Below are 27,696 nucleotides of genomic sequence, written 5' to 3'. Positions count from 1 at the left end.
TTTAAAAGGGTACTTAATGCTGTCTGAACAGTCAAATATAAATCTTGATATTTGATGTGTAATTATTTTTTTCCTATGAAAGTTTATGGCATAACCTTTCATTAAATAATGTCACTGAGATACGTTTTTGAACAAGAAAAAAGTTTATCTGTACAACAGAGGGTGACTTCTGGCAAACTCTGGAAGCAAATATGCCAGGCAATCTTGTCTGTGCATATGAAGAATAATAGTTTGTCAATGCCCATTGTTTTTGAGTATGATGAGAAATGAACAGCAAAGAGTATCTTATTTATTTTGAACCATTTTTTAACATTGCTGTTCTTCAGGCTATCCAGAGAGCAGGTAACACTTTTCAAAAGGAAGAAAGGGGCTGAGTTATTTTAAGGCTTTTCCAAACTCACTTGCGGCAAGATCATTGCAAATACATTAGAAACTGTTTTGTGTTTTTCTTACTGTTACTTCTGTCTTTCCCAAAAAAATATACTCAAACCATGTTAGACCTTCTTGGTAGTTCCTGTTATATCTAATGGCTACTTGCTTGACTTAAGAGTAGTTGTGTAGCCAAAGCTATAAGAATATTTGACTTTTGAATCATTCAAATCAGATGTTAAGTCAGGAGCTTTTCATTAAGCAACATAGACCTATTTGAAGAATCCTTAAGATCTTCTGAGTACTTCAAATTGCTTCAGTTTCAATAAAATTAGTTTTAATTTTGCTATCGATAGCAGATGTGTGGCAAACATCCAGTGCTAGTGTACTAAACACAGTGCTAGATCTGTTTGTTGGAATCATAAGGATTTTATTCCGATGTTACAGTGAGTTAAGATGGTGATTTTCAGAATAAATATTCAGACATGCATTTGAACTATCTGATAACATTTCTTATTTGTGATTAGAACACACTCAAATTACTGTACGTGGATAGTTTGCAATGAGCCTAGTATCTGGAAATACATATTTTTCCCTTTTGCTATTCGGTGTCCCATTCTCTTTTTAGTAAAATAACTTTTGATTGTCTGTGTTTTGATGAGGAGTAACTATATCTTCAAATTCCAAATACAAGCTAATATACTTCTGTTGTCCAGTTTCAACAGAAATTTATGACACACAAGAAAATCTGTGGATTTTGATTTTTCATAAGCTACTGTGTTCTTCAGAATCTTAACTCTTTTGTTTAAAATGTTTCCAGGTCTTCAGATGGTTTTTAATCTGTAAACCAAAGCATTTGTGATATTTTCTGCATATCTTAGACTTCATTATCTTAATGGGGTAGTAAATGCAAACCTCAATTCTTACTACTTACATGGTAAAATTTTGCATCGAGTTTGTCCAGAACTGTAAAGATGCAGCTGAAAACATTTTGATCCGTGACTATTTTCAAATAGCCTACAATACAGTGAAACCCCTAACAACTTTGTTGAATATCAAATTTCAACTTTCAGTGGTAAATTAATGTGTATTATCTATACATTCTCTAATTCACATTATCTGAGAGTATTCACAAATACAGTACAATGAGCTAAAGGTTGTCAATTTTTTAATTCACATGATAGTAATATAACTTTGTGCACTTCTCTGTTGGCCTTGCTAACAATAGTCTTTTATTTTATTTAATTATAATTGTTTACATGAATCAGCAGTGAGGGTTTTTTATTTTTTACAGCACGGGATACCAGCAGTGCAGGCCAAAAACCACTTTTATTGCAAGAGCCAATCCAAATAAAAGGTAAACATGTATGTTATGTTGCAATGTTATGGTTGTTAGGGTGTGGTGTTTCCTTTTAAGGTATCTTTCCGACTTTAGAAGTTATAAGACTTGGAGGAAATCATCTTTGAACATTAGGAGGCCCATGAGTAAGTAGGAAATGTGTAAGGTAGTTCATGTCTTGGGCTTACTTACATACATGTTTGTGGAAAAACATTCACATATCAACTTTCCATTTGGTGTCTGTTTATTTTGGAGAATGTCTTCTGAAAATAGAGCTACTCAGAGATGGAGTGAATAATTAGAAATAGTGTTGCTGCCATAAGTGTGGCTTTAACTACCACTTTAAGCTGATAAATCACAGATAAAGCGGAGGTATAGATTTATCTCCCTTCATCCAGTCTAGTATCTCAGCTTGTCTTTCATGTCTTCAGGGATATCCAGTCAACATCTAAAACTCAGCATGGCCAAAACAGAGATTTTTGATCTCTTCCCCTGCTCCTAGCCTCAAGCCCTCCTTTCTCCTCTTAACATGGTGAAAAACAGCATCAAGTCTATTAAGAATGCTGCAGCTAAAACACCTTGTTGGCTTGTCATTCTGACCATGTCAGCCCCCCCTTCCTGGGCTTCCCTCTTCACACCTGCAACACATACAAGCTTCCTTGTCTTTATCTTTAAGACCTCCCATAACTTAACCCTAGCCTACCTAGCTGATCTAACCTATTGTCATGTTGACTACTGCCTTATCTCCACCAGTACTCCTAGCCTTTGCTACTTACCAGTTACCTTCTTCCTTAACCTCCTCTGTGCTTTTAACCACTCTGCACCTTATGCATGGGAAAAACTCCCTGATAAAATCTGAATGGTTGCTACTTTATCTTCCTTTAAATCCTTTTTTAAGACTTGCCTCTGCTCCAATACCTACAAAACTCAGGCTGCTGATCCTGGCTAGACAGGTAATACTCTGCCTATTCCTCCTCTCTCCTCTTCTACTTCCTTACTTTAAGCCCAATTAACCCTCACTTCTCCCCTCTTCCCCCAACTATAGTACATGTAATTAACACATCTGTGTCAATACTTCACCCTACTCATTTCCTTGTATGTTCTGTTCACATCCTCTAACCTTCAGTGTGGGCCTATTTTTGCTAAGGAAAGATGTGTTTTGTATAAAGAGATAGCTAACTCACTGTAAAGCAAGCAAGCAAACAAACCCACAACTTTTTGCTAGTGAAGACACATCCTTTGCGTCTTTAAATTGTAAGCCCTTCAGGGCAAGGATTCCCTCTTGTGTATTTCTATGATGCTCAGCTCAGTGGGACTATATAGGCCTTTAGGCACAACTGTATCCTAAATATTTACTGTTACAGACAGTAACAAAATAACAAAACACTGAAAACTCTTAAAGGGGACACTCTTCACCTTAAAATTTGTGTGAAGTTTGGTGGGTGGTTGTTTTTAAATTTTTTAAACTTTTTTTTTTATTACATTACTGTGGAAACTTAAAACTGAAATTATTTTTCAAATTTGTCTTCTATTTTGAAATATTGAGTGGATACTTTGTGAACTGTTGCTAATGCATATCCCAAGATATGAAAGTTGTTAAACTTGTTCAGGGGTTTGTTTAAAGAACAAAATTAAAGCATGCAAGAGCCATTTTCTCTGTTTGACAATTGTACTCTTCCATTCCAGTGCCCAAGAAACTCTGTGTTAGTGTCCATTAGATCCAAAGAGCAATCTGGGGTAGATCATGATGCAGCACATATTATTAGATGCTGAACATTTACTTTAAAACAGTGTTGTAGATTAAAAAACCCACTGGATACCATAAATACACCAGAATTTTTGTAAATAAATGCTGAAATCTGTAATGCCTGTGGGTTGCTCAGTGTCAGCTGAAACCTTTTGCTTCAAATCTTCCAGAATTCGGACCAGAAGGAAGGCACAAGCGTTAACATTGAGGATAGTTAACCATTGGAACAAGTTACCAAGAAATGTGGTGGATTTTCAATCAGTTGAAGACTTTAAATCAGGACTAGATATCTTTCTAAAAGATATGCTATAGCTCCAGCAAAAGTTATGGGCTTGATGCAGAAATTACTGGGTGAAGACTTAAAGCCTCTGTTCTGGAGGTGGTCAGACTAGAATCCTAGAGGTCTCTTCTGGCCTTAATCTATGAATTGTAAATTTTCAAAGATCTCTGTTCTCCTTTAATACACCTAATATACTTCAACTGTAACTGTTCTTTAATGGCGACCTGCCTAAAATATTAACAGAAGTAAACTTAATAGTGATTTTAAAATTATAAATCACTGTAAGGACATTATACTTGGGTGACAAGCAGCCAAGAATGGCATAACTGGAAGTAAGATAAATTTGCATTTAAAATTGTATGTATTCTCATGGTCTCCTGCTTGTGCATCGGATTCTGAAAAGTTTATAGTAGAATCTCCTAGCTAGATATTACATATAAATAAGGAATGTGTACTTTTAACTGTTCTATAATCCACAAAGCACAGTATGGCAATTTGAAGAGAGAGAACTCTGGAAAGTACTAGGTGGAGTATTTAAAAAAATAAAGAAGTGGAGGGTACAGTCTGTTTCAGTTCTGGTTTAGGTCTGAAAAGATCTGTAGCAATAGCAAAATAATTAACTACTGAGATTAGAAAATAATTTGCAAAGTCTTTGGCCACCAGTGACTGATTAGAACTTTATGTTTATATCTGCTTTTTTTGTTGCCAGAATAGCTATTTTTATTATATTAAATGTCAAAATTAAGTTAAATTACTCTGTTCTTAATAATGTTTATTTCCATTCTGTCCAGAAAATTAATAATTTTCCTATCAGAGTACCTTCCTCTTTTATTTCTCTCATTAAATGTCTTTATCCCAGAATCCCTGGCAGGAAGGAAGAATTTACATGTCTCCATTTAAATGGGGTAAACTCACGCTTTCCCATGATTTCACGTAGGGCTAAATTGTTTTTCAGGGCATGCTCCATATGACTTTTAATTACACTTGATAATGCGTTTTGTTTTTGTTTTTTTTGTTTTTTTTTAGTTAAAGCAGTTCTTAAAAAGAGAGAATATGGACCAAAATACACGCAAAATAATTTCATCACTGGTGTCAGAGCAATAAATGAGTTCTGTCTTAAATCCAGGTACAGTAGTTTAAGTGAGTTAAAGTATAATTGTCAATATATTTTTGACTTGTTCGTATGTGTTTCAGAGGTGAAGAATGGCTTAGCAGCATGGGTCACTAATCCTGACTGAAATGTCTAGGCGCCGCTCCAATATACACAATAAATTGTAGACTGACTGAGCTGATGCTTCGTTTGAAAATGACTAAGCTTCAAGCTAATTGCAGTCATGGTGGCTGATGGATTCAAACTCTTTCCTACCCTTTTAAAGGGGCATTGTAATAGTTCAATATATATACTTTTAAAACAAAATGAACTTCATTTAAGTTCTCTTTCCAACAACTCTATCCTTCCTGTTCTCTAGAGTGCTGACTCTGCATGCCAAGAAGTGCAAATCCCATTAGTCACTGAAGAGAAAATGCTATCTCTGGGACAGCCAGCTTTTCACAGGGTGCACAGGCAGCCTTGTAGCAGTAGTTAGAAACCATGCAAATCTCTAAAATATGAAACCCCACTTAGAAGCCATAAGAAGCTTCATTTTAAACTTAAGGTACTTTAATATTATATCTGTTTACAAATGCTTATTATATGTTGCCAAATTAAGACTTAACTCTCACTATTATCCTGACTTAATCACATGTATCATTCTGGACTATGGTTATTGTTACTCAAATGTATATTTAACTCTCTTTAGTGTCTGTCATCCATTGCTGGCATCCATTTAAACAACACAATTCAAAGGTGTGATCTCATTTATAAAATCCTGTTTGACCTTTATTAAATAAGTTGTTTGCAGTGGTGGTGCTGGTGTTGCCATGTTTGTCCCAGGATACAAAAGACAAAGATAGGTGAGGTAATATCTTTTATTGGACCAACTTTTGCTGGTGGAAAGGACAAGGTTTTGCGCATTACAGTGCTCTTCCTCAGGTCTGGAGAAGGTACCCTGAGTGTCTTGAGACAAATACAAAGTGGGACATATTGTTAAGCAGAAGGGTTTCACGCATAGAGATGACCCTTCTGCTTAACAATATGTCCTACCTTGTCTTTAGCTCTGACACTCAGGGTACCTTCTCCAGACCTGAGGAAGAGTACTGTAATGCTCAAAACCTTGTCCTTTCCATCAGCAAAAGTTGGTCCAATAAAATATATTACCTCACCTACCTTGACTCACTCTCCATTAAATATGAAAGTTTGGTGACTTTTATAGCAGTTACAATCTTTAACTTCTGTTTCTGCTCTGGGTCTGTCTTACCACCCTAGTATCTTAGACCAGCCAGAGGTCTTAATTAAGTGAAATCATTTTATCATAATTTATTTTCTCTATAGGCAGATTAATTTGAAAATATATGTGTTGGCTTTTACATAGGAAGTTCTGGACAGAAATAATAGGACGATAGGTTAGTTACTGTGATAAAATCAAATTAATTCCTATTTTATATATAAACATCTTCTATAATCTGAGTGTCTTGATTCAGATGCTGGAGGAAGTAACTAGGGGGACAGCCATTTTAAACTCGATTCTGACTAACCGGAAGGAATTGTGAATCTGAAGGTGGAAGGCAATTTGGGTAAAAGTGATCATGAAATAGAGTTCATGACTCTAAGGAAAGGAAGTGAGAGCAGCAGAATAAGGACAATGGACTTTTAAAAAGCAGATTTTAACAAACTCGAGAACTAATAAGTAAGGTTCCACAGTGAGAAAATGTAAGGGGAATAAGCAGTTCAGAAAAGCTGGCAGTTTCTAGAAGAGACAATATTAAAGTCACAAAAGAAAACTATCCCAAACTGAAGGAAAGATAGGAAGAATAGTAAGAGGCCAATTTGGTGGCATGAGGAGCTCTTTAATGACCTGAAAATCAAAAAGGAATATATAGAAAGTGGAATCATGGACCAATTCTAACTGAGAGTACAAAAGTATAGCAAAAGCATATAGATATCTGAGCAAAATCAGAAAGGTTAAGAAACAAAAGGCGTTATACTTAGCAAGGGGCACAGAAGGCAGGAGGAGAGGTTCTGTAAATACTTTAGGAGCAAGAAAAAGACAAAGGAAAGCATAGGTCTACTACTTAGTGAAGAAAGAGAGCTGCTAATTGACTACACCAAGAAGGCTGTGGTGTTGAATGCCTATTTTGCTTCAGTCTTCTCTAAAAAAGTTAATTGTGACCAGAATCTTAACGTAGTTTATATTAACAAAAAGGGGAAGGAACACAAGCCAGAATAGGGAAAGAACAGGGTAGTTAATATTTAGATAAGTTAGATATATTCAAGTTGTCATGAATATGTAATGTACCTCAGGGTACTTCAGGAACTACCTGAAGCCATCTCAGCACTGTTAGCAATTATCTTTGAGAACTCATGGAGGATGTGTGAGGTCCCAGAGGACTGGAGAAGGGAAAATGTAGTACCTACCTTTAAAAAGGGGAACAAAGAGGACCTGGGAAATTATAGACCAGTCAGCCTAACTTTGATACCTGGAAAGTTACTGGAACAAATGATTAAATAATCAGTTTTTATAAGCACCTAGAGGAGAATAGGTTGATAACTAGCTCCAAATTTAGAAGCAAAGGAAGATTCCCAGTGTTATATTATCACAGAAATAAAGAGGCTGCCATTTGCAGATGCAGTCAGCCTCTGTCAAGTTTCAGTGCCGCATATCTGGAGGATGAAAATATGCTGAATGCAATCACTATAGCCGACCCTGCTCGTCACCACATGTACGTCATGGACACTCAGCCCAAGCTTAATGCAATGGCATGCAAAGGGTATGAAAATGAAGGCAACTATGCTAACATTAGATTCCAGTTTGTTGGCATTGAAAACATTAATGTAATGAGATTCAGCCTGCAGAAACTTTTAGAAGTCAGCTGTACAAAAGCTTTGTCAACAGTTTCTTGTCTGGTTTGGAGAACTCTGGCTGGCTGTCATATCAAAGCTGTGTTGGATGCTGTTACGTTCTTAGCCAAAGCAATAGCAGTTGAAAATGCAACTGTGCTAGTTCATTGCTCTGATGGCTGGGACAGGACTTCCCAAGTTTGTTCCCTTGGCTCTCTCTCGTTGGATTTATAGTATAGAACAATATAGGGCTTCATGGTTTTAATAGAGAAGGACTGGCTCTCTTTTGGACACAAATTTTCTGACAGATGTGATCAATTGATGGTGACCCAAAGGAAATCTCTCCAGTGTTCACTCAGTTTTTAGAAGGTGTGTGGCATCTCACAGAGCAGTTTTCACAAGACTTTGAATACAATGAAGCTTTTCTCCTTTAGATCCATGAACACGTCCATTCATGCCAGTTTGGAAACTTCTTTGGAAACTGCCAAAAAGAGCAAGAAGAACCAAAATTGAAAGAGAAAACATATTCCTTATGGATGAACAAAAGAAGTATCCAAAATCCTCTATACAATCCAGATTTTTCCCAGAAACTTGCCCTCTGGGAGCCTAACAGTGTCCTTCAATTTTAAGTTTTGGAGAAATATGTACCATCAGTTTGACTGAACTATGCACCTCAGGCAATCTGTATTTAATTTCACCTTGACCATGAGTGAACAAAATAAACAACTCGAGAAAGACTTTAGCTTCCAGGCCTTTAAAATGAAACAGAATCAGGCAATCAGAAGAATTCCTCACTAAGGAACCATTGCAGTCTGTCCATCCTGCTTCCCCAGCACTCAGATATTCTCCATGCTTTAGAAGGAGCAGCCTTTTGGTATCTATGAATGACTCCATTCGAACTATAGAGGGCAGCAATACAGCAGACAATTGCTACAGTGAATAGAAAGTAGTAGCCAATATGGATATGTCAAGAACAAATCATGCCAGACCAACCTAATTTCCTTCTTTGATAGGGTTACTGGCCTAGTGGATAGCAGTAGATGTGATATATCTTGATTTTTAGTAATGCTTTTGACATTGTCCCACATGACATTCTCATAAGCAAACTGAATTACTATAGAGTGCATAACTGGTTGAAAAGTCATACTCAAAGAGCAGTTATCAATAGTTTGCTGTCAAACTGTGAGGATGTATCTACTGCAGGTCCTGCAGGGCTCTGTCTTGGTCTGGTACTATTCAGTATTTTTGTTCATGACTTGGATAATGGAGTGGACAGTATGCTTATAATATTTATGGAAGACACCAAGCAAGTTGCAAGCACATTGGTGGACAGGAGATTAGAATTCAAAAGGACCTTGACAAATTGGAGAATTGGTCTGAAATTAAAAAGACAAAATTAAATAAAGATAAATGCAAAATACTACACTTTGGAAGGAAAAATCAAATGCAAAATGGGGAATAACTGGCTATGTTACCCGGGGTTCTTTCAACCCAAACCTCCTGGTAACTTTTATTCTGTGCGAGGTGGTGTCAGGAAATAGATCGGGGTGACACGGCCATCCTACTGATAGATGGCTGGCACAAACAGGACAACACAAGAGTGCTTTCACTTAAAGCTAAACTTTACTTAGTCTCAAGCACTTACATCCACAACAGGTTAGTAAAACACCCCAACCCTTGATAATTACCAAAGCTGAGTGTGGCTCTTGAGTAACACAGCACCAGGCTTCCGGTGGCCAAATCTTCCGTCTGCCGTTGGGGACTGCAAGATGTATCCAGAGGGAGAGTCCAAAAAGAGTCCAACTACCTCAAACTTTCCCCCTTATTTACACATTAAGGGACATGTCATTCTATTACTAAAGAAAACTGGTTAAGTAGGCAGTTTCAATAGTCAAGCAAGAGGTTCCTTCTGATTATCGATTAACCAGGTGTGGGTTTTTCCAGAGTTTGCAGTGTTGAGGCCCCAACAGACGTTCCTGGGGCACATCCTGCTCTTCGAAAATGCATGTATCAACCACTTCAACACAATTTTTATCAGGAAGGATGCGGGGTCAAGCTGCCCTTTCTGTTGCACCCAGAGACTCCCCTCCCCTCCTGCCTTGGTCAAACCTAAGCCTGCTGACTTGGCTAATTTACAGCTTGCTGACTTTGTTGCTTTTAGCAATAAGCCAGAGTGGTTTCAGGCTCTTTACTGGTTTGCCAAAGTCTCCCCATACAGCTAGGCAGTAGTATTGCAGAAAAAGAATTGGGAGGTTATAGTGGATCACAAATAGTATATGATCCGGTAGTGTGATGCAATTACAAAAAAGGCAAATATAATTCTGGGATGTATTAACAGGAATATCGTATGTAAGGCACAGGAGGTAATTTGTTCTGATCTTCTTTGCATTAGTGAGGCCTCAGCTGGAGTATTGTCCAGTTTTGGGTGTCACATTTTAAGAAAGATGTGGACAAATTGGAGAGAGCTCAGAGGAGAACAATAAAAATGATAAAATGTTTAGAAAATTTGACCATGTTTCGTTTTGACAAAGGAAGACGGAGGGGGCACCTGATAAGTGTTCAGATATGTGAAGGAATGTTATAATGAGGATGGTGATCAGTTGTTCTCCATGTCCACTGAAAGTAGGACAAGTAGTAATGGGTTTAATCTGCAGCAAGGGAGATTTAGGTTAGCCATTAGGAAAAATTTTATAACTAGAAGGGTAGTTAAGTACTGGACTAGATTAGCAAGGGAGGTTGTGGAATCTCTGTCATTGAAGGCTTTTAATAACAGGTTATCTGTCAGGGATGGTCTAGAGACTTGGTTTTGCCTCAGTATGGAGGAATGGACTTATATGATCTCTTGAGGTTCTTTCCAGCTCTACATTTCTATGATTCTATAAAGTGTATTACAGTTAAAAAAAAAACAAAACAAAAAAACCCCAACACCCCCCCCCCCCAAACTGTTAGCCAAACATAGCAAATACCTGCTCAGCAACAGTTTTTACATAGCTTTAGACCTGTGTTACTGAAAGAGGCGGAAATGACCTGGGTATTGGACGTAATCCTTTAGGCTCTCTTAAAGTGCCACATGACCTCTAATTTTCATGTAGGTAGCTGCCAGAGAGGGAATTAGAGGGAGTATGGGTTAATTTATCCAAAGAATTTCTTCCTTTCAGTTGCTAAGGTGTAACATTCCCATGTTGTTAATATGGGCCCACAGTTTGGATTTTGAGCTCAGGCAAATCACATTATGATCTTCAAGAGCAATTTAAAGAACACTGTATACTGATTGTATTGCCACTGGATTGTGTTTAAGTAGAAACCCTCAGCTTCCTGTCAGTTTCTTTAAACTTGCCAAGTTAAGGAAAAAATTAGGGTAGATTTTTAAACATAATATAATCCTTTTAAGGATCAGTACGTTTGATCTTTATATTGACTCTTTTATGTATAGTATGAACATGTTTTTTGTTGCAATAAACTGTTTGTTTCCATCCTCCAACAGTGATCTAGAACAGCTGAGGAAAATCAGACGACGAAGTCCCCATGATGACACTGAGGCTTTCACTGTATTTTTGAGATCAGATGTAGAGGCAAAGTAAGCTAATTTTTTTAAAAGGAAATTATTTGGTAATTTGAGTAATTTAACTTTGGTTATATGAGAGAATGGTATAAGATATAATTTTAAAAGGTTAGCTTTATAATGAAAAGGGCAGTAATATTTTTCCTTCTCTAAATGCATTTAAATGTTTCCGTTGTCACTCGGGACAGGATGCAAAATTGAAGGGTCACATTGTATATATCCAAATTGAAATCTAACTCTCCCCCTACACTGTCTTATCATGTGAGATTAATCTGGATGGATGTCTTCCAGAAGAAATATTGATAAGCCATTATGCTACTCTGGTATTAATGAAGGCTTGGGTTATGTAGTCAAAAACTTGAAATTCAAAGCATTTTGTTTTATAACATATAGTGTGTGGAAATCAAAAGGATTTCCAAATTATTTGTACTTTCGTGCAGATCTCTAGAAGTTTGGGGAAGCCCGGAGGCTCTTGCTAAAGAGAGAAAACGACGTAAAGAAGCAGAGATAGAATACAGAGAAAGTAAGTGTTGGATTTTCAAATGTCTACAAAATGCTTTATCAATCACTGTTAACTTCAGCTTCATACTTCCCTATGGGAGAATAACACATCAGTCACTTCACCCTTGTATGAGTGTCTAACATACATATGTTTTTGTGGTATAGTGTGACCATGAGAAATGTGTGTATTGTTAATGTACACACAGGAGGTGTATGTGATGTGTTTAAATGAGTTAATCTTAACTGAACATATCGTTGCTTTTGTGGATTAATTTGTAGCTATTGTTAAACAACCTGAATGGTTTTTGAGGAAAGTTTTTTTTCTTTTTCTTTTTTCTTTGTGAGAATTTACAAAAATACCAAAACCAATTCAAGCCTTGCCTTTTATTTGTTTTATGCTATTTGAACTACTGATTCATGGTACCTTATCTTTTGTAACTTTAGTCTAATGCTTTTAAAAGTATGTATTCTGATGATCCACTCTTTCCTTTAAAACAGAATTGTAGATTTTATTCATAATGTTACAACAAAACTCAATCAATTCAATATTTACAATAGATTCCATTTTTCTCTTGTTGGAAGCACTGGCCTATTAAAATAGCAGAAGCAATATTCTTTGAGGTGGTTGTTTCAAGTACGCAATTTTAAAATTAGAGGTCTGTTGTAGTTCATAGAAATAAGTTTACCATTGAAAAAGCTGGCCTGATCCTGCAAACACATAGCACCTCTGTAACTTAATACATGTGTAGTCCCAATGGAAGGGAGGGGTACTTGTCTGCAACTGTTTGTAAAGATTGTAAGAATTGAAACTGTTTTTAAGGATTTTAGCCAAATATTGCAAAGTTGGAGCCTGGAAGCTTAACAACTCGCAAAACTTTCCAGATCTTAATGTGAAAGCAAGACTGTAAAAACTGAATAAAATCTCAGTGGTACCATGCTGTTATATGAGTGTACATTTACTGTATTAGAGCACTGTCCTTTTGAAGTAGGAATTGCCTATCAGGCTGACCAGTATTGTCTCATTATTTCCTTGTATTCCCATCTGCACCAGTCTCTTCTCTCTTGTCTTATACGTGGATCGTAAACTCTTTGGGATAGGGACCCTCTTTTTGCTCCTTTTGTGTGCTTAGTGAAATGGGGTTCTGATCCATGGCTATGGCTCCTAGGTGCCATGGTAATACAAATAATATTTGTGACAGAGCAGCAGTGTAGGAAAAAGGGTTCTGAAGTTGAGGGTGCTGAAGAAATAATCTGGGGTGAGACCCTCACACATGTTCTGGTCCCTTTACTTCAGGTAAAAGGGACAGAGCTGCATAGAGGGTCTCTAGAAGCCCAGATCTGGCTAGGGGACAAATCCTTCAGCACAGCAACTGTGGAAGACAGCTATAAGGCTACCTTCCAAGGACCCTCTTGCAAGCTCTGGCATATGAGATGTGTCAGTAGTCAGGAGAGGTATATCGGGGCAGAGTCATAGCACAAAGAGCTATGGAGGTGGGGCAGCACTGGGGCAGACTGTTATTTATACAGATCCTCCCCAGGGCTCTCTGTGTTATGCCAGGGGCTGTGGAATATCCCAGAACTAGGAGGCTGCAAAGCTGATTTAGAGCCACCATAGTTCCCTTCTCCCTGGCCTGTAGATTGTGTGGCACCTCTTAGAGATGACATACAGACTCTCACCCCTAAACTTAAATTATTTTTCAAGATGTGATGAGGCAACTAAGACACCTGTCAGTTTTTTGGTAAAGATAATTTTCAGTTTCAATTCCAATGCTAAGTATTTACCATGTTATGCCGGGGTACTGTTAAGAAACAGATCCTTTAAGAAATCTAAATTTGACCAGATCTGTCTGTTTAATATAAATGCATTTGTATGCAGTAGCAAACTTACCTGAGTTGTGTAAAGAAAAAAAATCTTGAAATGCTGAAGTTATTTTCAACTTCTAAGTGCTGCGTGTAACTAGAGTTGTCTTATTGCAGATCTATTTAGAAACCAAAAGCTATTAAAGGAGTACAAAGATTTTCTTGGGGATACTAAGGTAAGAGATCATTTAAATTCCTTTGGTAAAATCACCATTAAGGTGTATGTGTGGTTGCTTAGAGCATATTTCTGAGAAAAAGAATGTGAGAAAAAAAGTATAGGTGGCCTTACAAGATTTGGATGAAAGTTGTAAATGGCCTGTAATGTATCTGTTTTATATCATTCTGATTGTAATAGAATCTTAAACTTCTAAAATACTACTTAAATGGATTCCGATATAATCATAGTATGGCCCATTTGTAAGAGCTGGTTTGTGGATCTCCTCCTCTGCCAGATATCTAATCACAGTCCCATTGTGATTCCACCCCAGTCCTGTGACAATTTGCTGAATGTGTACAATGCACAAAGTTAATTATATAAAATCATATTAGTTGATTTTTTCCATTTCATTTTCCCTCCATCTGTTTGAACAAATCTCCTCAGCCTGTTTTGGCTTTCTTGCTTCCCTCTCCCTAAGCAACCTAGTTCAGAGAGCTTCTAACTCCAGTCCTGCTGAGTGATACCTGACACTTCTTTCTGATGGACTCTGGTTCCTCTCCTCACTCTATTTATAGTTGCAGTGGCCCCTCATGGAGGCTGCTATGCTTGCTTAACCTCCTTTACAGCTGTTCCTACACTGTCTATTGAGCTGAAAACGGAGTTGTCAGTATCAGGTGAATAACCAAGAGCTCCACAGACCACAGTTTGAGAGCTTCTGCACTAAAACTAGGTATCTTAGTTATGCATGAGACCAAACTGTAAATCTAGTGAGCTGTCCATGATAAATTACTGGATTATGCAGAGCTATACCTCAGCTGTTACAGGAATTCTAGTACTACATGATATTGTAGGTATATGCGGTGTACACTAGACTACTGTTAGTCCCTTCATAAAACCAGGATTTAGTTATATTACTACTTCATTGTTTCAGTTTAGCAATTTATTTTAGCATTCTCTCATTTCTGTACATAGCCACGCTCCAGCACAGGTGCTATGTTGCTCAAAGGACCAGGAAAGGTGGTGATGGTTGCTATTTGCATGTAAGTTTGAAAAAATAAATGTTTTGTAAATGCAAGTGTAAAAAATTGTATATCCTAGAAATGGAAATAGTCTGTATATTTGAGTTACAGGTCCTAGTGTTCCCTGCAATTCTGCAGCTATAAAATTTGCTGAAGAGCCCCCATTGCTGCAGCAATGTGACCCAGAAAACAACCTTTATTTAACAGAAATCATGGGCAGATTTTTTTAAAATGGGTGCCTAAAATTAGGCTCCACGTCCATTTTTAGGCATTTCGTTAAATAAACGGCATGACTTTCCAAAGTGCTGAGACTCCAGTAGCTCTCATTGAAGCCACTGATAACGTAATAACAAAGCAAACCTGAAACATTAGTTTCACTCCTCTTTGTCTGTAAAATAATAAAACAAACTACAGCAGTTAGGTTTCATTAAGATTTAATTACCTTTAGGAGATGCTACAGTACAGCTTTAATATTCTGTGGAGTATTATAAATGTAAAAAAAAAACCTCTTATCAAAGTAAGTGCAGTATTTGTTTTTAAAAACATTACTTTCCAATGTACATAATCTGTAATGGATCATCCTGTTGATAGTAAGAATTTAGCAAAATTCTTCTCTCTCCAGAGAGAGAGAGAGTTTAGTCTGTAGACTCAAATCTTAGTTGAAATTAATAGATTTATTTGTATGCCTCGACAAACAGAGGTTAGGCTCCTTTTAGGAGTACATTCATCTATATTTAGAGATTAGAGAGACTTGTTCCTTCTTTGATCAAAGAAAGGCTAGACTTTCGAACCTGGTCAGCTAGACAATTAATGATTAAAACAGCAACCAAAGTTCTTGAAGGTGAATGGCATAGGCAAACACTTTTATAGCTCTTGCTCGTTCCTGCTCTTGTATGATGTATAAAGAGAACTTCATGTATTTTGAAACAAGTTTATTTTTGTTTTGTTTGTGAACTTGAAAAATGTCAAAGGGTTAACTTTTCTGCTTTTGCTGGAGAGTTTCCTTAAGGACCCCATCAGTAGAAGGGGAGGAGTGTTAAATTTTTCACAAAGATGATTTCTTCTTCAAGTATTTGTCAGGAGTTTGAGTTAAGTGAAACAAACAGAAATCCTACCTTTAAATACATCTGACTGAAAACTATCACTAGTTTTCCACAGAGTTTACCCACAAGACAAGGAAGTGAAGACTGAATATTTCTAATAAAAAAAAAAAAAAAAAGAAAAGACAACCACGCCGAAGAATAAAACTTTTTAGATGAGCACAGTGGATCTTTTAAACAGATTCACTTCATTTTTCTAAAAAGTGTGACTCTTTCCTCAGATCCAGTGGAAGGTAATACATGAGCAAAATAGCAGGAACTATTAAGAAAACAGTAATTTGTAACCCCAAGAGAAAAAGCTGCAATTTGATAGGAAGTATCCCTGAATTTGTTTACAGCTCCTTCTGCTTTTTGTTCAGGAAAAAAAAGGATCAGGAAAGTAACTTCACTGAAAATAGCCCTTCTCTATCATTCAAGAGATTCTATTATTAATTAATCTGAGCCTCGAGTTTGCTCTGTTAAATAAATGTACAATAACCACTACTGTGTGTGTACGGAGGGAAAGAGTGGCCTGTATTATGCACCCTTCCTTTTTCTTTCCTGCATCAGGAAATCATGTACAAATCTTGCCCTTCCTCCTTGGAACTGGGCACAGCCACGATCATGGCACTCATGACCTCAAGGGAACCCCTCTGCAGATTAGGGGTCTGCAGTGGGGTGGAAAGGATGGATACCTGCCAGGCGGGGGCAGTTAGGATGACATGCATCCTCCCTTCTCCAGCCCTGCAGAGAATCCCTGAGAGGATAATTGAGTAACAGGCTCTTATCTCTTATGTGGCGCTCTTTCCGGGCGTTATGAGAGCTGCAGTGGCTAGTGGGAGAGCCTGGTAGTTTGTCAGGGACTTGGGTAGTGGGGTGCCAGGAACCAGAATCAATGCAGAGGCACAGGGCTTCCATGTAATGGGCCCTGTCCTCCTACATGTCCTCAGCATGGATCTCTGAGACTCAGCAATACAGTAATTCCCCACTTAACTTCCTCTTGCTTAACGTTGTTTCGATCTTACGTCCCTGCTCAATTACTGAACATGCTCCATTTAAAGTTGTGCAATGCTTCGCTATAATGTTGTTTGGCTGCCTGCTTTGTCCACAGCTGGCAGCCCCCCTATCAGCCCCCTACGCCCCGCCCGCCCCACAGTGCCCCCTGCCCTCCAGTAGACCCCGCAGATCAGCGCTCTCCCGCGGCAATCAGCTGTCTTGCGGCATTCAGGAGGGAGGAGCGAGGACGCGGCGCGCAGGCTCCCCTCCTCTCCCCTGCATCCTGAATGCCGCAAAGCAGGTGATTGCCACGGGAGGGAGGGGGGAGGCTGCACGCCGCGTCCTCACTTCTTCCTCGTGCCCCCTGAACATCGCAAGCTAGCTGATTGCCTTGGGCAGGAGGGCGGACGCAGCGTGCAGCTTCCCCTGCCTCCTGCCCGTGGTAATCAGCTGGCTTGCAGCGTTCAGGAGGCCTGCGTGCCATGTCCTCGCTCCTTCCCCCTCCCTCCTGAATGCCACAAGCCAGCTGATTGCTGCGGGCAGGAGGCAGAGGAGGGAGGGGGGAGGAGCGAGGACTCGGCATGTGGAGTAAAGGGGGGGGAAGAAGAGGCAGGTTAAGTGTGGGGGCTTGGGGGAAGGGGTGGAGTAGGCGGGCCGAGGGTTGAGGCCCCCCCTGCCCCATGCTTGCAGAGTAGGGGAAGCTGCTGCTGTGCAACATGCTTCTCCTAGCCTACAGCACCTTCAGCCTCCTTGCGTGCCTCATTGTCTCCAGTGCCAGTGGGCTGTGCCTGCGTGGGGTAAGGCGGGGGCACCTCCCAGCTATAGTACTGTACTGTCTAGCAAAAAAAAAAATTTCCCTGGAACCTAACCCTGTTATACCAATAAAATAAAAACCAGCAGGATCTTATTAAAGGGGAAAAGGCAAAATACCACATTTATTGTGAATACAGAAAGAATCATAGTAAGCAGTTAGTTATAGCTATAACATTCCATTCAATCTCATATTTATTCACACATTCATTCATACAAACACACGCGCGCACACACACACAGGTTCTGCAAGGTTATCATAGTTACCAGCCTTAGAGTTGCTCATGCCAAGCCACTGGCTAGGTGGCCTGGACATGAGGAGGGAGCAGGGCCTTGTCAGATGCTCATCTGATGCTCCTGGAAGTTGGTTTGCAGAATCAGACCCCAAAGTTCTCACTTTCTAGAGTCCATTTTTATAGGAGTTTCTTCCTATGCCAGTCTATAGGAATTGCTTCATCATGCTGTTGCTGAATCAATCAGCAGATGGCACATTCCTGACAGCTCTGTGCTGCCAGATGTTATCTTGTTCTTTGGTTCTCCCATTCTTGAGGCTTCTGGGTGGATTCCAGTCTGCCCACCAGGTGTCCTCTGGTTATTTCCACTTGACGCCTTCTTCAGCCGATGGACACTGGATTCTTAGGCTGGCACCTCCCTGATCATTCAGTTATTATCCACACCAAGCATCCATCCACATACATCCTCTATCTCTATTTTAATCACAATTGTTAATACAACAAAAGGGCGGGGAGTCTCTGGGTGCTGTTTCTGTTGTTACAGAGTATTGCTTTGAGTCTCTCTCTGTGTGAATTGCTTTGAGAACAGACTCTGTCTTAGAATGTACTAACGCAATTAGCAGCTTGCAAGTTTCACGCATAGAGAGAGAGAAACAGTACCAAAAACCAAGAGATCTCTTAATTAGTAATACCCTGGAATTTAAACTATGGGGAATCAAACTCATTTCTGATTTTAATACAGAACTTCTTTAATATGGTCCAACAACCCCCCGCCACCATTTACATTCATTCTTATGGGGAAATTGGATTCACTTAACATCGTTTCACTTAAAATCGCATTTTTTCAGGAACATAACTACAACGTTAAGTGAGGAGTTACTGTATTTGGGGGCAAGTCCTGTCTTACTTGACAAGAGCAAACTCTGCCCCTCACCCCCAAACGGACTGATGTGTTGCATTCCTTACAGAGATTGCTCTGCCCCAATGTAATATTTTACTTTGTGGGAGAACCAGCTGAGAGAACGCAGTGCAACTACATTCCTAGACCTCTAACAGCAGATTATATCTGTGCAAAACCACAGCAAACAAAAACTGTATTTCAAGCTCTGTTTGAGAAACATGGGGAGAAAAATCAATATTTGCCTAATAGAAAAGAACAATATTAGGGAAATACATTTTTCATTATCTGGCTTTGTAGAGGGTATTATACTGTAAGGCTAATACTGTTACGGTTGAGATGGCACTTTCTAAAATAATGTTTACAGTGGTTTATGCTAAACTTTTCCAAAATCTTACCAATTAGGATGAAATTTATCATGTGTGTTCTCATTCTAGAAGTTTATATTGGAAAGATTGAAGGAATTGTGTTGTACCATTTTCATATTATCACTGCACTGAAAAACACAATTTTTCATTTAAAAATGTTCAGATGCATTATTTAAAATTGCAGTTTGTGTTTAAGATTGTTTGCCATGTACTTGGTATAGTACTTTATGGAGTTTTAAAAGACTGAGAAACAAATCATGAACAAGTGAAAGCCAGTGGTGTTGTACCTTGTTTTTCTTATAGTTTGTGTGGCTTTCTAGCTAAGTGCACATGGATCTGGATAGCCATACAAACACCAGACAGTTCTTGATGTTTGTGACGTTTTGGGGTTCAACCCAGACCAGTAAAGGGTTGTGTCACTGCCTATACTTCAGCTCTGGGTGCCCTAAATGCTATCCTGCTGTTGCTCTCAGTCCAGACACCAACAGCCAACATACAAGCATGCAGGTTACACCCTGGCTTCCACCACCCAATTACTGTTTGCAGAGTGACCCCAACACACCCACAGTCTGAATTTCCCCCAAACAGTCTCCCTGCAGTGTCCAACCCTCTCCTGGAACACACTCAGAAGCTGAGTTTGCCGCTCCTTTAAAGAGACAGAAACAGTAGTTTAACCGTGCCTTAGTGAGTCACAGCTGAAGATGCCAAATTCAGGACGAACTGCTGAGAAATAGGGCAAACACAACCCAAAACTGGTGGTGTAGTTTGACTTCTATTTTGGGCGGGGAGAGCAGGGGCCAGTGGGGCTCGAGCCACCTCCACACAGTGGAGTCCAGGGAGGGAGTGCCACCTTCACCCCCTGACTCACCTCAGCAGGCCACCCAATCTGTCTGGGTTGGGGTGGGGGTGGGGGAGTGCAACCAAAAATTATAACTCACGGGAGGGGGGCTTAGCTCAAAAAGTTTGAAAACAGCTTAGGGGGTAGGGACGGGGTAGCTGGGACTGTGTGCACATGGGGTAGCTCAGGGTGCAGGGAGGGGATGGTTAGGGGCTGTGTGCAGATGGGGTAGCTCAAGGTGCAGGAACGGGGTAGCTTGGGCTTTGTGTACATGGGGTGACTATAGGAGCAGGGAAGGGGGTGGCTAGGGGTTGTATGCAGGCAGGGTGTAGTTCAGGTTGCAGGGAGAAGGGTAGCTGGGGCTGTGTGCAGGCAGGAGGGTAGCTCAGTGTGCAGGGAGGGGGTAGCTGGGGCTATGTGTTAGGAGGGCTCCACTGCGGCCCCTGTTTCCAGAGGGGTCTACCAGCCATGGAGCTGGGTCTCCCCACCCCAGGGGGCTCTTACCAGCTGCCTCTGAGGGAGCAAAGGGGCTGGGAGCTGAGGAGCAACTTCAATCTGGGGCACCAGCAGGAGATGAGGGAATGCCTCATCTGCCTGTTCCATGGCACCAGCCAGAGCAGCAGCTGCCCTGCACTGTCCAGCTCCCACTTCCCGCCTCCGACCTAGGAGAGGAGATGGGGAGGAGGTGTGGAGCTGCCCCCAGCACTGCCTTGTTCTTGTGCTGCAGTTTTGGTGGGGGGCAATGCCCTCCATGTCCCCAACGCTGCCCATGGGCTCAGCTTGGGGTTCTGGGCTTCAGTCCCGTGCCTCCTGGCTTCAGCCCCACGGAGGGCGCTGGGGATCAGGGCTTCAACCCCATGCCTCCTGGCTTCAGCCCCGTGGGGGTGCCAGGGATCAGGGCTTCAGCTGCAGGGCTTCACAGCCCCCTTGAAAGGGCTCATGGACCCCCAGGGGGCCACGGACCCCCGGTTGAAAACTGCTGGGTTAGATAAAAAGTAAAACAAATTTATTCTATCAAAAGAGATGTTTTAAGTGAGTTCAAGTATAAGAGATAAAGATAAAGGGTTACAAACAAAAAAAGTTAAAACACTCTTTTTACTGCCTAAGACATAACTTAACAACCTACAGTCTTTGTTTAAGGACGTTTCCTCACCAGTCTTCCTTTTCCAGCAATGGCTGACTAGCACTTAGTCAGGATCCTCACAGAACCCAAGATGCTTGTCTCCTCAGGTGAAGGATAACTTAAGGGTTCTCTGCCCATGTCTTTATAGTCCAGTAAACCTTTAAAAGTCTCTCTCTCAAAGTTCATTGTCCCTGTTTCAAAAGATAGGAAGGCTTCCTGAGGATGCAGTCTTCATCCCCTCTTCTCCCCTTGAGATTGTTAAATGATTACAGCCATGCAAATCTGCGGATATCCGTGGACCATGTTTGCGGATTGGATGCGGATACAAATTTTGTATCTACACAGGGCTCTATAAATGATCACATTTTCCCCTCTTGCCCTCCTGATGGCTTTGTTTGCCTGGCATGCAAATGTTCCTTTCTTTGTCTTTGGTCACATCTTTCTCAATTTACATGGGAGACACATTCAGGCAGCCGGAACCACATTCCTTTGGCTGGAAAAAACCCGTTGATCAAATCCCTCTGACATGCATGGTTTAAATGCATTTCAGTCATACACATCCATGTAATCCTTTTGTGGGTTGATCATTAATATTCTTGTGTGATGTATGTATGATAAATGAGTTTAGTTTTCCAGTGACACATTACATAACATCTAGGGATGTAAATACCATTTAAAAAGTTAACCGTTTATTTAAAAATATTTAATTTAAACGGTTTACCGTTTAAGCGGCTGGGGCTGCTCCTGCTGGCCGGTGCAGCTGTTAATGGTTAAGGTGGGTTAACCAGTAAGACTCATGTTTACTGGTTAACATTTTACATCTCTAATGGCATCTTTGAGATACAGATTATAACAGTGGTGAATTGGGGTACACTGAATTGGTCAGGTCAGCTGAAACTCACAGTTAGATACCAGGGAGCTCCTTTCCTTCTGGCATAATGATGCTTTTAGGGTTGCAATGGCTCCTTAGTCTACTTGTGCTTTGTCATGCAGATCTTTAACGAGTAGCTCTCTGAATCTCCCTGCTCTGTGTTTACTGTCTGTAACCCAGACAGCACAATAATACCTAGATCTTATGTAGCTCTTTTCACAAGTAGATCTCAAAGCATTTTACATTTGAGGAAAAGGTTTAGCCATTATGCTGGGTGCTGACATCTCAAATTTGGATGCAGATTTTTGCATAGTCCTCAAATGTATTGTGTCCTCACAGGTTTCAGAGTAACAGCCGTGTTAGTCTGTATTCGCAAAAAGAAAAGGAGTACTTGTGGCACCTTAGAGACTAACCAATTTATTTGAGCATAAGCTTTCGTGAGCTAATGATGAAGTGAGCTGTAGCTCACGAAAGCTTATGCTCAAATAAATTGGTTAGTCTCTAAGGTGCCACAAGTACTCCTTTTCTTTTTGTGTCCTCACAGACGTTCCAAACCTGGAATTTGGAGTAGTGCAGTAAAATGTCATCAATACTGGTGGGACTCCTGTGTCATCTTAGAAGGCAGGAATCCTGCAGCTTTACTACATCTTCAGATAAATAGATTAGCTCCTTTTTTCTTTAAATGCAAAAAATTACATTGCTACAAGAAGTCAGGAAAATGTGGTCATGATTCCTACAGCAATTTGTTTGCATTGCTCATTAGTGCTAAAACTGTGTTGCACTATGGATAGGAGGAACAGCCTTGTAATTAAACATAGGACTGGAAGCCAGGAGAACTTAATTCTTTTCACTGTTGCTACAGGTTTCCTCTGTGACTCTGGGTTATTTATTAATCTGTCTGTCTTCCCATCTGTAAAATGTGGAATAATACTTCCTTAATCTGTGGGCTGCTGAGACTAAATTAATGTTTGTAAAGCATATTGAAATCTTTGAATAAAAAGCACTATAGAAGAAAATTTATTTAGCGCTTAAATAACAAGATGATAGACACCTTAGGAATTCCTTAGATAAGGCCTTAAAATTAGCATCATATTCAGTGGTATGTGCAATCCTGTCTGTCCAAAAGGCAGATTTATGGTTTCAGAAGGAAATATAATAATCAATGTCTTGGTTTTTGTTTAGCTTTTTTGTTTATAAAGGATTAAAAAGCCCACATGGCAGTGTCGTTTTGAGAATTCCAATTTTGAACGTTTTTCATTACCAGTAATTTAAGAAGTTGTAACACTAGAAGGGACCGTTATGACCCTTTAGTCTGATTGACTGTATAACACAGAGCATAGAATTTCACCCAGTGTCTCCAACAGCTAGTGGTTGAACTAAATAATATGTTTTAGAAAGAAGCTTATATTTTAGAAATACACTTGCCAACGATTATACTACTGTTATTATTAACTGCTGCACTCTGGTCCATAGAAGACACAAATATCAACATGGTGCTTGCCCGAGAGAGCTTGTAATCTAGAAAGCATCTTTAGAAAGACAAAGCACCCTGGGACACTCAGAGGGGAGGTGTTCATTTAATTTTTTCTTCCTAATGTAATATTTTTTCTCCCCCAACCACCCCTTTGTATCTTGGACGGAACTTAAGTGAAACGAGACTGTGAGGTTACAGCTGGCACACTGAGATTGAAGGAGGGCTTTATACAAGAAGGCGCACAAATATAAGTGGGAGGGAGAAAGAAAGAAAAAGAGATTGCTGAGGCATGTGCCACTGTGCTAAGGATGGACTAAAACAGTGGTTTTCAAACTGCTGGGTCGCGGAACGTAAGGCACTGCGTTGCAGCAGCTCTGGTCAGCACCACCGACCGGGCCGTTAAAAGTCCAGTCGGTGGTGCTGTCCGGCTAAGGCAGGCTAGTCCCTACCTGTTCTGACACCACGCTGCGCCCCGGAAGCAGTCAGCAGCAGGTCTGGCTCCTAGGCAGGGGGGGCCATGGGGCTCTGCGTTGCCCCCACCCCGAGCACCGGCTCCCAGCCAATGGGAGTGGGGGTTAGGGGACGGTGCCTGTGGGTGAGAGCCGTGTGGAGCTGCTTGCATGTCTCCGCTTAGGAGAAGGACCTGCTGCTGGCTGCTTCTGGGGCGCAACGCGGTCCGCGGTGCAAGGAGAGTCAGGAAGCCTGCCTTAGCACCCCCATGGCACCACTGACTGGGAGCCGCCCGAGGTAAGTCCTGCCCCAAACCCCTGCCCCAGCCCTGAGCCTGCCCCCCAAACTCAGAGCCCCTCCTGCACCCCAAACCCCTCATCTCTGGTCCAACCTTGCAGCCCTCACTACCGCACCCCAACCCTCTGCCCCAGCCCTGAGCCCCTCCCAAACCCCTCTGCCCCAGCTCCGTTGGGTCATCGGCATAAACAGTTTTCTTCAACTGTGTTGCCAGGAAAAAAAGTTTGAAAACCACTGGACTAAAAGATCTGACATTTATAAATTGGGAAGTAGTTGTGCAGTGTCTTGAAGGTGAGGGCAAAAGATTGCAACTTGCAAAAGTATAGCTTATGATATGCAACTACTTTAAAAGTCGTGTTTTCCAAAAATCCTAGCTGTATATTCCTATATACTCCACTTAATTGAAAATGTTTTTAATCTAGTAAATATTGCAGAAGATGTGTACACATTCACTATATTTACTAATCACTGATAAATTGACTTTTGGTGAAATTTAGTTTCCTTATTTGCTGATGGTAACGTATGGTTGTACAAAATGTCTTTGATTTCACTGTGATGATTTAAAATACTGAATGTTAATCTTCATATAATATTGCTAATTCAGCTTTCTTCTCTCTCCAATCTTAGAAATGGGTTGAATTTTTTCTTTAAACTACTCGCATGGGTTTACACGGGTTCTGCAAGCATGTTTTCAGAAGCTATACATTCTTTAGCAGACACTTGCAATCAGGTGAGTAGTGCTTCCATTGCCCTCGTTTAAGTTAGTGATTTGTAGTTAGCTTCCATGGAGGAATGCAGACCCTGGAAACAGTTGTGTTGGGAGCAGATAGGAACATTGCTCTCAATTCAGAAATCAAGTGGCTGTCTCTTGGTGATGGCTGATTAGGATGAAAAACTACAGGGCACATGACAAGTACAGGGGAAGTAGCACATTGCGTTTAGTTTTGTGAGGTGAGTTGGGGTGTCAGAATACTGCTCTGAGCTTTGTTGGAGCATGTTGTGTAAAATAACACAAAGTTGGAGAGAGAGGCTGGAGACCAAAAATTGACCCTTCAAGTTCTCTCTGGCTTTTAGTTTACATTGATGTTGTTAATTTGTCGTTTCCATTTTTAGAATTTGCCACAGACTGGCTCTAAACTGTTGCATAGTGCAGTGGTTTTGCCTCTTTTAACACTTGTAGTGGACATTTTCTATATTAATTTCTGTGGTTTTGCATGTTTTTCATTTGAAAGTAAAATAGTAGGTAACACTTCAGTAAGAATAGCTTTGGATTTCAACAATTTCAGCAGCCATTTTAACAGTGTCAAAGCTGATCAGTCTAAGAATTTACTTACCTAGACTGTTGTCACATCTGGGAGAGCATGCCTTCAAATGTCAGTTAACTTATTACTAAATAATTCCTGCCTTGCAAAGCAAGGCATTCATATTAGAGACAATAACAATGCTGTTATGACTAATCTATGATAAGGGTACATTTGTTTATAGTATGGGCATGCAATTTTTTGTAATATGTGAATATATTTTTTGGCTGCAATATAAAAGTGAATTCATTTAAAGAAGAAAGGATAACTAAATAGTTTCTGTCAAATTGCATGGTGATTTAGGCATAACCTTGTCAGAGAATGATGGGGGCACATAGCAAGCAGCCCTGGGTTGGTGATCCTTCCAGGAACAATGTGAGTTCTGAGTACAACATTAACATTACTTTACTTGGCACTTTTACTCAGAACCTAATGGTCTCTCCTTGTATTGCTGTAGCCCGCTTGTCTCTTAATATTATCCTGTGTTTTGATGTACATAATTTGATACACAATTTGTAAATTAATAGCAGAATTGTTAATTAATGAATTCATACTGACACTTTAACCTAAAACCTTGGAAATGGAGAGAAACTGGAGATTCTGTAGCTATCTTGTTTCTGATTAGTGAAGTTTGGACTAATACTTCTGTTGGTGTTTCAGTTTTTGTCTATATTTCAGATATGTAGAAGTATTGTTCTTCCTTTCTAAATTAATAATTTCCCATATCATCGACCGTGTATCAGGTGAGGTGGTATGGTTCAGTGGAGAAGATACAGGATAGGACTCAGGAGACCTGGGTTCTATTCCTGGCTCTGCCACTGACCTGCTGGGTGGCCACGGGCAAGTTGCTTCACCTCTCTGTGCCTCTGTCCACTCAGGTGGAGGCTCATCAGCTATGCCAGACAGTCCACCTAGGACAGTGGTTCTCAACCACTCCTGGGGGTACGTGGAGGTTTTCCGGGGGTACATCAAGTCATCTAGATATTTGCCTAGTTTTACAACAGGCTTCATAAAAAGCATGAGCAAAGTCCGTACAAACTAAAATTTCATACAGACAGTGACTTGTTTATATGCTCTATATACACTGAAATGTAAGTACAGTATTTATATTCCAGTTGATTTATTTTATAATATGGTAAAAGTGAGAACGAAAGCAATTTTTAAAGTAATAGTGTGCTGTGACACTTTTTTTCTATTTTTACGTCTGATTTTGTAAGCAAGTAGTTTTTAACTTAGGTGTACATTGGGGGCATGCAAGACAAATGAGACTCCTGAAAGAGGTACAGTAGACTGGAAAGGAGGAGAGCTACTGATCTAGGAGAAGGAGAACTCCGATTTCAAACCAAAGTAATCAGGCCTGGCCAGCCAGTTTTAAAAGTGTTTTGCTAATCATACATACTTAGGGCCCTACCAAATTCATGGTCCAATTTGGTCAATTTCAAGGCCGGGTTTTAAAGTTAGTCAGTTTCATGTTTTCAGATGTTTACATCTGAAATTTCATGTTGTAACCATGGGGATCCTGACCCGAAAGGCGGTAAGGGTTAGGGGATTGCAAAGCTATTGTAGGGGAGTTTGGGATTGCCACCCTTAATTCTGCCCTGCTTCTGGCAAGGGTGCTGTCTTCAGAGCTGGGCAGCCAGAAAGGAAGGCTACTGGCCGGACCCTAGCTCTAAAGTTCGTGCCATGTCAGCAGCAGCGCAGAAGTGAGGGTCGCAAGGTATTGAGGGGGTGGGTTATATCATATGTCCGTTTTTCCTGGCAGTCTCTTGCCCCAATGTGGGGCTGACAGCTGGAGCCGCAGCCGCTGCGTGTGCAGGTGGGGTGATAGCTGGAGCTGTGGAGCTTCCTGCAGCTAGGGAAAGTTCCCAAAGGTGCATCTGACCCACCCAGGGAGCAGCCCCTGCAGTGGGAGAGGAAGTCTTATCCGTTCCCATCCCCAGTCTGGACTAGCAGCTGAAGCCCTGCACAGGGTAGAAGTCCCTGGCTGGGTACCAGATTTCACAGGTGATATCAAATTTCACAGTCTGTGGCATGTTTTTCACAGCCATGAATTTGGTAGGACCCTACACATGCTCTATAGGTCAGCATTGCTGACCCTGACTAATGGGGAAAGGGAAAGAAGAAGACAGTAGATCATGTTTCCTCCTCATATCTTAGCCTGTTTTTTTCCTTTGGTCTAAGTCCCAT

At 40.5% G+C, this 27,696-nt stretch overlaps 1 protein-coding gene and 1 pseudogene across 1 annotated transcript in view; both read left to right on the top strand.

Annotated features, from left to right (window-relative positions):
- SLC30A9 (solute carrier family 30 member 9) overlaps positions 1 to 27,696 on the top strand; it is a 61,011-nt gene that overhangs the window by 6,713 nt on the left and 26,602 nt on the right. The window contains exons 3-9 of the mRNA XM_048848477.2: positions 1,664 to 1,726; positions 4,762 to 4,861; positions 11,157 to 11,249; positions 11,675 to 11,757; positions 13,713 to 13,771; positions 14,725 to 14,792; positions 24,836 to 24,938. Of these exons, the coding sequence (XP_048704434.1) occupies positions 1,664 to 1,726; positions 4,762 to 4,861; positions 11,157 to 11,249; positions 11,675 to 11,757; positions 13,713 to 13,771; positions 14,725 to 14,792; positions 24,836 to 24,938 (569 nt within the window). The remainder of the gene's footprint in view (positions 1 to 1,663; positions 1,727 to 4,761; positions 4,862 to 11,156; positions 11,250 to 11,674; positions 11,758 to 13,712; positions 13,772 to 14,724; positions 14,793 to 24,835; positions 24,939 to 27,696) is intronic.
- Positions 7,928 to 8,719, top strand: LOC125629114 (phosphatidylinositol-3,5-bisphosphate 3-phosphatase MTMR6 pseudogene; annotated as a pseudogene).

This window comes from Caretta caretta, chromosome 4 (assembly GCF_965140235.1).
Source record: "Caretta caretta isolate rCarCar2 chromosome 4, rCarCar1.hap1, whole genome shotgun sequence".
NCBI classification, from domain to species: domain Eukaryota; kingdom Metazoa; phylum Chordata; order Testudines; family Cheloniidae; genus Caretta; species Caretta caretta.
Note: the sequence above shows the minus strand (reverse complement) of the source record. Positions and strands in the feature narration are given on the sequence as shown.